Source organism: Colius striatus, chromosome 24 (assembly GCF_028858725.1).
Source record: "Colius striatus isolate bColStr4 chromosome 24, bColStr4.1.hap1, whole genome shotgun sequence".
NCBI classification, from domain to species: Eukaryota; Metazoa; Chordata; class Aves; order Coliiformes; family Coliidae; genus Colius; species Colius striatus.
This window is the reverse complement of record NC_084782.1, coordinates 5,289,372-5,303,229: the sequence shown is the minus strand read 5'-3', so window position 1 is coordinate 5,303,229 and position 13,858 is coordinate 5,289,372. Positions and strand designations below refer to the sequence as shown.

Below are 13,858 nucleotides of genomic sequence, written 5' to 3'. Positions count from 1 at the left end.
ATGCTCATCACCTGCAGCAAACCTGGATCTGGCTGCTAATCCCGGGATTAGTGGGCGCAGGGAGGGTGGCAGATGGAGCCCAGCCAGGGCCCCCCAGCTGCCTGAGGCACTGGTTGGGTTCTTTGGGTCACCAAGGCAGCTGGGTCTCCAACGACACCCCAGAGCAGCACCCAACTGCTCCCAGGGGAATTCCCACCTGGGATCTCCCTGGGCCAGCCCCTCCAGGCCCCTGGGAAAGCCCCTGTCAGATGAGTCAAGGGAAAGGAGCGGGAGCAGTGTCCTCCTGTCCCCCTCAGAGCCCTTCCAGCTGCAGGAAGAGCCTTTTCTGGGAATCCAGTAACCTCTGTGTCCAGGCTGGGTCCCTGCAGGGAGGAGAGAGCCAGGGCTGCAGCAGGCTGCTGGCACTCTTTGGGGCTGGGAGGCTCTGCCCAGAGGTGGATGTTGCTGGACTTGGGGGTACCTCCAAGCCCTCCTGGCCCTCAGCCCTCCCAGCGTGGCTGCAGCTTGGCCAGTCCCTGTCGGGTCACCCCGTGGAGGGCCAGACAGGCTCTGTCACCCCAGGGCTGCCTCTTGCCCCAGAGTACCAGCAGCTGCCTCAGGCTGGGCAGAGGGGAGGGAGCGAAGCTGTGGGGAAGGAGAGAAGAAAATGGCCCCAAGTGTCCATCCTGAGCTCCTGCAAAGCCGGCTCCTCACCCCCCTGGGCACTTTCCCTCTTGCCTGTGTGGCAGCACCGGGCTCGGCCAGGCAGGGGGAGAGAAAGGGGGTTCCCTGCACCCTGGGCTGTGTGTTGGGTGAGGGGGGAGGTCTCTGCCCCTCAGCTCCCAGCCAGGCCCCCCTGTCCCACAGCTGCGTGCTAACCTCAGGGTCCCCGCTCAATGGGAGGAAGGAAATCCTCATCCTCGGGAAAGGCTGGACACGGCCGTTTCCTCCTGCCGCCGTGGGGAGGGGGCTGGGGCACAGGCACACGCCTGCCCACGGCCCCCCACAGCCCCCCCAGTCCTGAGACTGGGTCTGGCCCTGGCTGGGGCCATTTGGGAGCCAGGGAATGGGCTGGGGGGTCTCTCCATCCCTGCTGGGGGCACTTGTGCAGCCTTCCCAGCCCGGGAGCCAGCTCTGACCCCCCCCTGCTGCCTGGTGCTGGGGCTGTGGGGCTGCCCCGCTGCTCTGGGGCTGTGGGGGCTGTGGGGGCTCCTCAGCCCCACGGGGCTCTGTGCCAGCCCCAGCTCGTCCTTCCTGTCCCTGCCCAGCCCATCGCTCGGTGCTGGTAACGCCGGGCAGCGCCGGCGGCCTCGGTTGCGGTGGCCTTTGGCCCCGCCGTGTCCCCAGCGTGTCCCCTGCCCTGGGATCTGCTGGGGGCTCTGCTGGGCACTGGCACCCCCACGCCATGCCCGGGGTCCCCTGGCTGCCACGGCCTGGGCACGGAGGGACGGGGCTGCTGCAGCCTGCGCTGCCCCAGGGCTCAGCCCGGGCCTGCGTCCCAGTCCTGGTGCTGAAACGGGACAGAACGGGGCTGAAATGGGACAGAATGGGGCTGAAATGGGACAGAATGGGCTGAAATGGGACCAAATGGGCTGAAATGGGATCTAATGGGCTGAAATGGGATCGAATGGGGCTGAAATGGGATCGAATGGGCTGAAATGGGACCAAACGGGGCTGAAACGGGATCGAATGGGCTGAAATGGGATCGAATGGGGCTGAAATGGGATCAAATGGGCTGAAATGGGATCGAATGGGCTGAAATGGGATCAAATGGGGCTGAAATGGGACAGAATGGGCTGAAATGGGATCAAATGGGGCTGAAATGGGATCGAACGGGGCCGAAAGCGGCTGAACCGGCCCCGGGCGCCCCCTGGCGGTGACGGTGGAGCAGCAGAACAAAGGCCGTTCCGGCACCGGCGGCAGCGGGAGCCCCGGCACGGGCTGGGCTGGGCTGGGCTGGAGCCCCCCGACACGGGCTGGGCTGGGCTGGGCTGGGCTGGGCCGGGCTGGAGCCCCCCGGCACGGGCTGGGCTGGGCTGGGCCGGAGCCCCCGGCAGCGGTGCCGCTCTGCGCCCCATCCTCCTCCTCCTCCCTCTGCTAAACTCCTCTCTCGGTGCCGCGGCCTCTCCCTCTCCTCAGGGCTGGGGGAGTCCCTCCTGGGGTCCCTCCTGCCACGGGACTCGGCTGAAGCTTCAAGCTCCCCCCTCCCTGCCCTTCTCCTCCTCCCCTGGTGCCGCTGCACCTCCCCAAAACTCCAGCACCGCTGCTAACCCACCCCTCCTCTCACCCCCCCCAGGCCCAGCCCCTTCCTGGGGGGGCTTTGCCCAGCCAACAAACACACAAACAACTGTTGGGAGTAAAAAAATATCTGTTTTCTTTGTCTTCCCCTTTTAATTACATCAGTTATCAAAGAACAACAACAACAACAACAACAAAAAGCAGTGGTAACAAAAATACAAAGCTCTGAGGGCTCCTCGTTCTGTCGGTTCTGGCGTGAGCTGAGCATCAGTGCAAGTGGCTCAGTTGAACTTGTGCTCTGGGTCTCTGGCAGAGTAGGAATAGGCTTTGCCCAGCACCAGCCGGTCCCGCAGCAGCTTGAAGAAGGCGTAGTAATTGCTGAAGAGGATCAGAGCCAGGGAGATGGTCTGGTGCCACTTCTCTGAGGAAATCAGCGAGTAAAGCTGGTAAAAGATGACGGCTCCTTCCAGCAGGATCAGGATGTTGAGGATCCGCAGGGGTTTGCTGAAGAAGAACTGGAGGAGAGGCTGCAGTGAGGCAGGGAGGGAGGGCAGAGCCTGGGGGGAGGGTTTTGGACAGGAGGGGTGAGGCTGGGGAGGATTCCCCTGGGATTACAATTGGCTCACAGGGACCAGCTGCCCTTTGGCAGGAGACACAGAGCCCGACTGCTGTGGTGGGCAGAGCCCTGCAGAGCTGCTGCAGCCCCGGCTCAAGCAGCTTCCCCTCGCTCAGGGGGCACAGGAACGTGTCCAGGTCCCACAGAGATGAGGGGTTCAGGTGAAACGCTGCACTGGCCTGTGCTCCTCCTGCCACCTCTGTGGGCAGCCCCCTCCCCACAGCCCCTCGGGCAGCCCGGGGTGCTGGGCACGAGCCGAGCGTGGCGCTGCCGGGCGGGACGCGGCACCTTACGTGGAAGCGGAAGTGCGAGACGTCCGAGGGCACGGCCACGTTGTAATGGCCCACGGCTTTGTACACGTTCTTGCTGTGCTTCACCAGCACTCCCTGGGGCCACATGCACTCCTCTGTCCACCTGCAAGAGACACAGGGAGCTGACCCACACCCCCACGGCTGGACACGGGGAAACCTGCTGCTGTCCCACCCTCAGCTGGGGTCAGGCCCCAGAGCTTGGCCCGTGGAGTCACACGGCCATGGCAGAGACAAACTGTGGGTGCCTGTGGCCAGAGGCAAGCAGCCAAAACTCAGATCTGCTCGCTGTGCTTGGAGGTGGACAGCACAGAGTGTCTGTGAGCTGTCACATGGGGCAGCCAGCAACTCTTTCATCCCCTTTTGTGGGTTTTCCAGGAGGAGAGGTGGCTGGAGAGCTGAGCTTCCCATCCACACCAGCTAAAGAGGAACCCCCAGCCCCAGCAGGGAGGTCCTTACTGGTGCTGTAGCACGTTGGAGCAGAGGGCTGGGTCGACCTTCTGCCAGCAGCCCAGGTGTGCTGCAGCTTTGTGCAGCAGGTCGCAGTAGCGTGCGGGCAGCAGGTGCTGCATCAGGATCACCAACGTGCTGATGGACACCAGCAGGAAGAGCTCACAGGACCAGCGCTTGTCGTAGTACTGGGTGTTCTGGGGGGTGAGGGGGGACAAGGAGGATGTGAGAGAGGTGTTTGGGCAGCCTCACCTAACACAGCCATCAAAACACAGTGTTCAGGCAGGTAAGAAACAAACACCCACAGAGGAGGCTGGTTGTACAACTCCTGAATGTGCCACATCCAAACACTCATCCTGCCAGCACCCAGCACCCAAGCTCAGACAGTCCCTGCTGCTGCCCTGCACCACCCAGAGACAGTCCCTGCTGCTCCCCTGCATGACCCAAACTCAGTCCCTGCTGCTCCCCTGCACCACCCAGAACAGAGACAGTCCCTGCTGCTCCCCTTGCTCAGCTGACAGGGGCAGGAGCTCCTCAGGGGCTCAGGCTCCATCCCTGAGGTCTGACAGATTTACTGTGAGACATTTGTCTCCTTGTACAACACATTAGGGACCTGATTTCATTGCACCACTTATGAGAGACATGAATAAAATGGCCAAGAATCTTAACAAGGTCCCTGCTCCTCCAATGCTGCTTCTCTTGTGAAAGCCCAGCCCTTTGTCCTGGAGCTCTGTCCTTGCAGTGTGTGGAGGGTGAGCTGGCCCAGGGTCCCTCAGAGAGGGATTCACACCCTCAGGAGCACTCAGGATGCACTTTCCTGGGACAACACTGTTCTCTGGGCTTTAAGCCAGATAAACCTGGATGCTTTTAGTTCTGACTTCAGGTTTGACACAGCAGAGCAGAACCTTTGACAAGCCTCTCCCCTGCTCCCGTCCTGCGGGAGGTGAGGAGCAGCCCTCCCCCATCACCCCTCAGCCAGGGGACCCACAGCTGCTGCAGCTGGAAAAGGCTTTGAAAGCTCCTGGAGCCCAACCCCTGGTCTCACCCTGCCACAGCCACCCCTGACCCACATCCCTCAGCCCTCCCCGGAGGGACCTTCCCTCACCTTCACGAACCAGACGGGCACAAAGGCCACGTAGTAGGCGCTGAGCATGGAGCTCACCAGCACCTCCTTCATGCGCCAGTTGAAGTCCATCTTGAGGTACTCGACCTCGCTGCGGATGAGGTCAGGGGAGAGGCAGCAGGCGTGGCTGGGCATGGCCTCCAGCCCCTGCAGCTGCCTGCTGTGCTGCTTCCACGTCTCCCTCAGCACCGCCAGGTAGTCCCGGCCGCGGCCGCTGTCGCCCGGCTCGCGGGGGCCGATGGTGGCCACGTGTGGGAAGGGGCTGCTCTTCCGAAAGTCACAGTTCAGCTGCAGGAAGGGAATGTACATGCCAAACCTGGGCAGCAAAGGGCAGAAAGGGGGTTATTTCCTCACCAGCTGATGCCTTTTGCTGGCAGCACAGCAGCAAATGTCGCGTCCTGCTCCCTGGTGCTGGCCAGAACTGGCGGGAGCTCCTGAGATGAGCTTCACCCAACCTGAGCTCAAACACAGGCACCCAGTGGCAGAACTCAGAGACACTTCCTCCTGAGTCTGTCAGGGAGAAGAGCTACTTCCACTGCTTGACTGGCAACAGAGCTGCCTTCCTTTTGTCAGCTGGGATGAAGCAGGGACTCTGATTCCCTCCACTGGCACCAAAGAACTACACTAAACCAAAGTCAGGGCTTGTCTGAATACCCAGTGAGCAGGTGGAGCTGGGGGCTGCACATTTCACCTCTAAAGGTCCCTTCCAACCCCCACCATTCCATGATTCCATGAAAGCACACAACCCCTGTCAGAGGACACAGCAATCTGACAACAATCCTTGTCAGAGGGCACAAACACTCTGATCACTGATTACACCACTTTAAATACCTCACATCTGAAATATGGGTAAGAGCCAAAGATAAGCCCTGTCACCAGGTAGAAATGTCACACAGCAGGAGGGAGAAGGGGAGCTGAAGGTCTGTAACCAAGTGTTTATGTACTTCCAGGCTTCGTTTCAACTGAGCAGCACTCAGCTGAAATGCACTGAGGCAACATCAGAGCTGACACGGCAGTGAGGGGGATACTCACGGGTAACACAGGAACAGGAGGTTCAGGAAGGAGTAGGTTCTGAAGAGGTGGATTATGGAGCGACACAAGCTCCAGCCTGTGCCAGTGAGAACAGCAAACCGAGTGACCACCAGGAACACCGAGCGTGCCAGGGAGACTTTGCCCCCCTGGGAAGCCTGCAGGGAGAGAAGGAAGAGCTGGGCACAGGGGAGACTAATCCACTCTTCCTCCAGGAAGCAGGTAAAGGAGCAGCACTTGATCTGTGACATCAATGTCATGTGTGTGAGGGGAGAGCTAATGAAAGGAAGACAGGAAGGTCTGGAGCTGCAGGAGGGAGACACAGCTTTACACTTGGCCTGGGAGGACAGAGAGGCTCTGAGCTGTGCTGAGGGGACTTTACCTCCTTGACGACGGCCCCGATGAGGCGCCGCGCCAGCACGAGCGTGGTCACCGTCAGCACGTTGAAGTCGATGAGGTGAAAGTTCTGCCAGGACAAAACCAAAATGATTCCACTTCCCACCAGGGAGCAGAAACACACATCCACCACAGAAGCTGCCAAGCTATTCTCCTTAGACTCTTCCCTTCCAAGATCAGAAGGAGAAGGCCAAGCAAAGAGCCAGTGCCCAGAACTCGCCCCTGCAGGGCTGAGTTTGCATCACACACACACAGCTCTGTCCTCTGGTGCTTACCAAGGAGGTGTGAGAAGGTGGGTGGGAGGGTGGGTACCACCACACTGTCTTGTAGATGTTGATGTAGTGGACAAAGAGAGCAACCAGGTGGCAGAAGAAGAGCTGCAGCTCGAACAGGACCCTGCGCTCCACGGGCAGCTCGGGGATCTTGCAGTGCCGCAGCGGCACCACGCTCTGCGTCGCCAAGGGCGGGCTGGAAAGGCCTGTGCCTGAACCACTCCTGCCAAGGCAAGCCAAAAGCCACCAGTCACCCCCCCCACACACAAACACAGCCTTATCCTCCAGCCCACGTGCTCCTGCTGCCCTGAGAGCTCAGCTGGCCAAACCAAGGGGCTCTGGGCTCCTGCTACAGGCAGCTGTGAGCAGGAATCGGCCCAGGGAAAGCAGCACCTGGAGCTGGGCCAGGCTACAGCACCAGGTCATTTGATATGAAATCCCTGGAGTCAGGTTGAAAAGCTGTGGCTGTGGTTTTGCTCTCCAAGGAGCAACCAGTGGCCCTCTTAATTAACTGGAAGCTGTCAGGCCTCAAGTTGCTGTTTACATTTCTAAGAGTGCTTGAAAGACCCGAAACACGGAGCAATTAAACTCCAGCCCGTTCCCATTCTCCAGCTTCTACTCAGCTATGGAGGAAAAACAAGTTTAGTCAGAGGTTTGTGCTCCTGTGTGAGCATGCACACAACCCCAGACAGCAGCCCTGTTCTGCAAAGGGAAGGAACAGATCCCAGATACATCTCTCCTGATTTGCTATCTCTAAACAATAAGCTAAAAGAATCTGGGTGTGGGTTTCAAAGGAACTACAGAGCACAAACTGCTACAGGAAAGCCTCAGAAGGCTCAGGGTGTGAGGGCAGAAAGGTTTCTGGCCTGGGGTGGGCACAGGTGGATCAGCCACCTGAGAATAGAAAGCTGCCAGCCCCAAACAAGGCCATGCAGGAGGAGAAAGCTTTAGGAACCTGAGCTGTCCCTCTGAAACCCCCAATTCCCAAGCTGAGGAAACTGATTCAGCTCCTTGGGCCTGAAAAATCCACCAACAAACTGCTCCTGTCCACAGAACACCAACTCCTCTTCTGGCTCTCTGAGCAGGGGCTTTAGGTATCACCACACCACCTCTCCTGCCTTGAACTGACACTGAAGACCTAAGAGTGCTCCTGTAGGAGCAGGACTGAGCACAAGGTGTGCACTGAGCACTCTGGGGCTGCCATGGAGGTGACAGAGCCCCTGCAGGGAAGCTGAGCTGTGGGTCTGCACCACATGCTCAGGGCCTCTGTGCAGACCCCACAGCAAAGCCTCATGAGGTGGTGGCTCACAACAACCTGTTGGGATGGCTGTATCCCTGCAGATGGCCTGGCCCAGGGCTGTGAGCAGGGAGCGTGTGAGGATGGATCCAACACTCCCTTTGCAGAGAGGTCACGAGGCATGTCCTTGCCTGGGCACTGCTGTCAGTGCTCCCCTTCTCCTTCCTCTGCCACACAGATGAAACCAACCTGGTCAGAGCCTAAAAATCCCCACAGCCCTCCCCCCACCTGACCTGGCTAAACTCTGCCACAGAAAGCACGGAGTCCCTGACTGGTGGGGTGTGCAGGGCCCTGCAGAGCTGCTGCAGCCCCAGCCCCTGCTCCAGCAGCTTCCCCTGGCTCGGGGGGGTTTGGAAACCTCCAGAGAAGGAGCCTCCACACCCTCCCTGTGCAGCCTGGGCCAGGGCTCCCTCACCCCAGCACCAAGGAGCTTCTCCTCCTGTGCCAGGGCGCTGCCTGCGCTGCGGCCGATGCCCGTCACCCCTTGTCCTGGCACCGGGCACGGGGAAACCCGCCGCTGAGTGGGTAGAGGCGGGCTCAGGGCTGCCCCAGAGGGGAGCAGCAGGCTTGGCTGGGTGTGTGGAGCAGGAGGAGGCCGTACCTGGTGCGGGAGCGCACGCCTGTCACGCAGGAGCCGCCCGAGGCGGCCGCGCCGGGCTCGCACAGGGCGCTGCGGCAGTACGAGGCGCGGCTGGGGCCCCGCCGGCCCCCGGCCATGGCAACACACAGGGGCTGCTCTGCTCTTCACTTCGGGCTTCTGCCTTCAGCCCTGGCAACTGGAAGGAGAAAGGTTGGTGTCATTAAGGCTGCTCTGTGCCCTGAGGGGAACCCACCCAGCCTGTCCCAGCCTGTCCCAGCGTGTCCCGGGGCAGCAGCGCAGGGAGCTTGTGCTGCCCCCTCTGCTCTGCCCTGGGGAGGCCTCAGCTGCAGTCCTGTGTCCAGGGCTGGGCTCCCCAGCTCAGGAGGGACAGGGAAGTGCTGGAGAGAGGCCAGGGCAGGGACAGCAGGATGCTGAGGGGATGGAGCATCCTCCTGCCTGAGCTCAGGGGGCCTTTTATCAAGGCTGATCCATCCCCAAAGGGTGGGTGTCAGCAGCATGGGGCTGGTCTCATTTGCTGAGGTGGCCAATGACAGGACAAGGGGTAAAGGACATCAACTGGAGCACAAACAGTTCCCCTGGCACAGGAGGAGAAGCTCCTTTGGTGCTGAGGTGAGGGAGCCCTGGCCCAGGCTGCCCAGGGAGGGTGTGGAGGCTCCTTCTCGGGAGGTTTCCAAACCCCCCTGAGCCAGGGGAAGCTGCTGGAGCAGGGGCTGGGGCTGCAGCAGCTCTGCAGGGCCCTGCCCACTCCGCCTTTGGGGGGGTTCTGTGATTTTCTGCATCTCCTGTTTGCCACAGGCTACAGGTGCAGCCTCTGAGAACACTCTCCAGACATGCAGCAGCTTGCTGAGCTGCTGTGAATTCACCTGGCTCTGTGTGCAGGCTTTTGATGCCTCTCTCTCAACCCAAGGTGCTTTGCAAGGAATTTAATCTCACCCCCACAGTGTTGTCCCTGTGTTACAGGCAGAGCAAAACACTCAGGAGGGTGTTACACCCTTCACCCAAAGGGTTCAGTACCCTGAGGGTGTCCCCTCAGCCCCCTTTGCCCAAGGAGGGTCAAAGGCTCACAGCTCCTGTCAGGGGACAGCTGCAAAACCACACAGACTGGCCTTTCCCTTTGTTTGGCTTCTTTAAGGTAGGAGAAGGCAGCTGGGATTTTAGGGCACTGCTGTTGTGGTGTGTCAGCCCAAAGTCTGGCTGCTCAGAGTGTAAACAGCATCAACACCAAGGCTCTGAAAACCCTCCCTGCGTCCTGCTGCCCCTCAGCAGAGCCTCCCCAGCTGTGGGTGATAACAGCCCCTTTCCTGGAGGTGAAACCTGAGCCAGGAGGAAGCTCAGATGAGGTCACATCCACTGCTCACTGCTTCCCCTTGCCAGGGCTGAGCTCCCCTTGGCATCACCCAGGAATCAGCAGCTGATGTGAAGAGACTTGCTGAAGAAGAGACTGCACTGAAATGGGTTGTAAAGCTTCTGCTGAGCTCCAGAGTCCTCCAGCAAAAGGGCTGTGTCAGTGCAGGAGAATGAGGGGGCTGCAAAAACACCCCAAAACTGGAGCCATCTCTGAGGCCAGTGGGGCCTCAGAAGCACAACAGGGGCTGCAGGTGCTCTGGGGTCTGGGCTGGGGGCTCTGAAGGAGCAGAGGCAGATGTGAGGGCACAAGCTGGGGGCTGTGGGTCTCCAGAGGTGCAGGCAGGGGCCACAGACACTCCTGGGCTGCAGGCAGAGGCTGCAGGGGGCAAATGGGAGTCTGGGGGCACAAGTGGGGCATAAAAGGTCGTGGGGACTATGAAAGCCCTTGGGGTGCAGGCCAGAGCTGTGGCACGGCAGTGGGGGCTGCAGGGGTGCTGTGGGGCTACAGGGGTGCCATGGGCGCTACAGGGGTGCCGTGGGATCTAAGGGGGTGCTGTGGGGGGTGCTGTGGGGGCTGCAGGGGTGCTGTGGGGGCCAGGGGCTGTCAGGACGGACCCCAGGAAAGCCCCGAGGTCTCCTCAGGCTCCAGCGGGACACAAGACTCGTGCAGGGAGGGCACAGGGGGCTGCGGGGGGGCTCCGGGAGCGCGCAGCGGGGCCGCAGCGAGCAGGGGGCTGCGGGGGGGCTCCGGGCGAGGCCGCGGCCCAGGAGCCGCCCCCATCCCAGCGGGGCGGGGCGAGCCGGGGGCTCTCCAGCGCCTCCTCACCCCCTCCCCCGCGTCCCGCCCGCGTCCGCCCGCGTCCCCCCGCCCCGCTCCCGGTGCCGCTCCCGTCCCGCCGCTCGCTTCCCCCCTCACCCATCCTCCGGCCGCCGCTCCGCCTGCGCCGGCCACAATATGGCGGGAGGGGCCGGCGGCGCGATGGCGGCCGAGGGCGGACAAACCTCCTCCCCCTCCTCCTCCGGCCGGGGGGGGCGGCCCCACGCAGCAAGCCACGCCCCTCCCACGAGACTCCGCCCCCAAACAGACCACGCTCCCTCCACCCAGGCCACGCCCCTTCCACCGAGGCCACGCCCACACAAGCAACGCCCCTTCAACCAGACCACGCCCCTCCACCGAGGCCACGCCCCGTTGAGACCACGCCCCTTCAACCCAGGCCCCGCCCCCAAAGCCCCGCAGGACTCGTCGCGCGCCGAGGCAGCGCTGGACACCCCCCTCCCCAAACACCCCCCCTTCAAACCAACCCCTTCAAACCACCCCCCTTCTTGCGGCAAAGCCCCCTCCCCGCGTCCTCCCCTTGACGCTGCAGCAGGGAGAGTAACCGCAGCAGCCCCGCCCAGGCCCTGGAAAGCCCCAGTGAACGAATAACTAAATGCGCGTCTCATTTCAGGCTTTATTAGGGGCGTGATAACGGCTCCCGACACGTGCCGAGCGCCCCTCGCTCACTGCCGCCTCCCAGCGCCACGCCCTGGAACAACGTGGTTCCCCTGCATCGCTTCTCAGCGGATTCACCTGAACCCGGGCGTGTTTCGATGCTCCAGGGCAGATGGAGCATTACACTGCCCCGCTGATGCTCAGCAGCCCTGTCTGGGCTGGAGGCAAAGCCATCACTAATAAACCTCCATGGGGATCACGTTTCATTTCTCACTGGTTTTGAAGCCATCAAAAACCAAGGAGCATCCTGTGGGTTTTACAGCATCTCCCAGCAACAAGTCTGAAGGTAACAGGAGGTACTGAGGTTAAAAACAAGTTTGTAAACTGCAAACAAGCCTTTGGTCATAGCTGGTTCTAAAGCCAGTGGTAAAATGAACGAGCTTAACTGGAAAACACTTTCTGTTTCAGCACTCCAACACACAGCTGCTGCTCCCCAGCCTCTGTGGCTGCTGAGGGAGGCTCTGGCATCCTCCAGCACTCACCAAGAGCCGGCAGGTTCCTATTTCCCAGCCACAGCGAAGCATCTCGACTGGGTTCCTTTATCAGCTCACTGGAGGTTCATCCCACTTTGCAAAAGGAGCAAAATGAGTGTGGAAGCAAAACATTTCTATTAAAACATATGTCAGGGCTGGGAGGCTCAGCCGAGTGGAACAGCGCTGCTTCCTGCTCTGTGCTCACAGCTCAGCCTCCCCTGCACACACAGGAGTAACATCTCCATTTGAGGGGGGAGCTCCCCTGGGCCCTGCCCAGCCTGCAGAAATTCCACCCCCCAAAGCTTACAAGTTGGGCACGTGTCCAACATCTCCTCCAAGATGTAACAGGTTTATCAATTGAAGGAGAATTTCCCTGAGCCCAGTCTTTCTCCCCAAAAGCACCATATGTACTGGGCTCCTGGCAGCCCAGAGCAGAGCCCTGTTAGCAGCACAGCCTGTTCTCCTCTGCAGCCCCCCCCAAACAGGGCACAGCTGGTCTCTCCTCCTCTGGGGCCATTTGGAGGGTCTCTCACAGGCTGCAGGAAGCCCCCTCAGCCCAGGTGCTCCTTAGCAGAGCAGCGGCAGGGCTTGAGGAAGGGAAGAGGCACGTGTGGAAGTTGTTTTTCTTGGCTCTGTTGGTGACAGATGCTCTCATACAATTTTAAAAACTCACTCTGTGTAAAAAAAAGAATGAGCTGCTTTAAGAGCCAAACAGGGAGTGCAGCTGTGCTCTCAACCCAGCTCACCAAACGTGCAGTTACAGAGGTAACGTCTGCAGCCACTGTGCTTTCAGCTCAGCATCACAATACCAGAGGAACATCCCACAGTGAAAGCTCGTAGCCATTTGCTTTATTTAATAATCCAAACAGCAACCTGAAAGCAGGGTCAGGGAATGGGCAGGGTGTGACAGCCTCCTCCCACAACAAGCTGCTGGGGACATCTCTGCAATACCAGGCAGAGGGGTTCTCCTGCAAGCTCAGTTTCCTGCTCCTGTTGCTGGTCTGAGATCCTGGCTATGAACCACCATGGTGAGACCTCCCTGAGGAGGTGTAAAGTCCAGGTTTGTCCCAGCTCTGAGCAAGCCCAGCCTGAATATTTATACCAAAAGGCTGGAATAGAGGCTGAAGAAGCTGAGGCCACTCAGGGCAAGGGCCAGAGAAGATGGGACTGCTGAGGCACGGAGTGCTCTGCAGCACGAGGATGTTTCTAGAGCCAAGCTCCTCTCAAACAGAGCAGGATTGCTGGGAAACACTTGCACAGAGGAGACAGAGCTGCTGCTGTACATCTCACTGTACAGTCCCAAGCACAATAGAGGCTTTGATCTCATTTATGGCCTTCAGCAAAATCCTACAAACAAGAAGATGTGGCTCAGTCCTTCGGGGCACTCGGGAGACGCGGCTCAGCGGCGCTTGTGAGCTCACGGCCAGCAGAATGCTACCTCCAGTGGCTACGTGGTGGTAGGACAGGGAAGGTTATTTGTGTGACTCAGCCCTCAGTACTCAAAGGAATCTCTACCCCTCACGAATTCCAAAGCCCTGTGTCACCCCCAGAACGTCTGGCTAATTAGAGCAGCTTTGAGAGGCACATCCGATGCTGATGGCTATTTTGGGATCTCAAATTAGCTCCTGCAGACTGGAGGCTAAAATCTGTGTGTAGTAACACCATGGGAGGGAGGAGGACGTTGGATGCAGGGCATGGTTTCAAAATGCTTTTAGCAGATACAGTTATTTTCAAGGTACTGAGATTTACATTCCTCCAGGACACGAACATCTTTCACATCAACATGCAACAAAGGCAATGCACAAGCAAGCTGTGTTACTCCAAAGGCAGTGTCACAAGATCCACTTCTACTGGTAAAAAACTGCATCATAATAGATGATCTCTATCAAATCTTTTCCACTTGATATAAAAGCTGTGCCTATTAAGAAAGAAACGGGAAAGATTGGTACACCAGCACAGAAATGGATGTTCCAATTACACTGTAAATGAAGATGCATTCGGGCCACAAATCCAGACACATCATCATCTCCCCTCACAGAACACCACAGATCCAATGGCCAAGTCACAGTATTGAGGGCAATCTCACTCTGTGGCAGCATCTCCACAGATTCCTGCTTCCCCATTCCCAAGATAAGAGAAGCTCCTTTGTTAGCTTTACAGTTCCACATAAATTAACACTTGTGTCCTTGATGTCCCATGCCCAGGGCTGCTCAGCGTTGCCTTTTGAAGCCACTCGA

The 13,858-nt window shown here is 59.5% G+C and overlaps 1 protein-coding gene across 1 annotated transcript; it reads right to left on the bottom strand.

Moving 5' to 3' along the window:
- Positions 1-2,329: 2,329 nt before the first annotated feature.
- Positions 2,330-10,662, bottom strand: TMEM39B (transmembrane protein 39B). Its single transcript, XM_062014554.1, has 9 exons — positions 10,573-10,662; positions 8,310-8,484; positions 6,415-6,634; positions 6,126-6,209; positions 5,747-5,901; positions 4,697-5,030; positions 3,601-3,788; positions 3,127-3,247; positions 2,330-2,732 (listed from the first exon to the last, which is right to left on the bottom strand). Exons 2-9 carry the CDS (start codon positions 8,423-8,425, stop codon positions 2,499-2,501), a joined length of 1,452 nt encoding a protein of 483 aa, XP_061870538.1. The 5' UTR covers positions 8,426-8,484; positions 10,573-10,662; the 3' UTR covers positions 2,330-2,498.
- Positions 10,663-13,858: the final 3,196 nt, after the last annotated feature.

Bases quoted from the DNA above. Each gene is read 5' to 3' on its own strand.
- TMEM39B (XM_062014554.1), bottom strand. From the start codon at position 8,425: ATGGCCGGGGGCCGGCGGGGCCCCAGCCGCGCCTCGTACTGCCGCAGC. The intron at 6,635-8,309 runs GTACGGCCTCCT...TTGCCTTGGCAG, and splicing joins GGCGTGCGCTCCCGCACCAG to GAGTGGTTCAGGCACAGGCC. The intron at 2,733-3,126 runs GTAAGGTGCCGC...CCTCTCCTCCAG, and splicing joins TCTCGCACTTCCGCTTCCAC to TTCTTCTTCAGCAAACCCCT.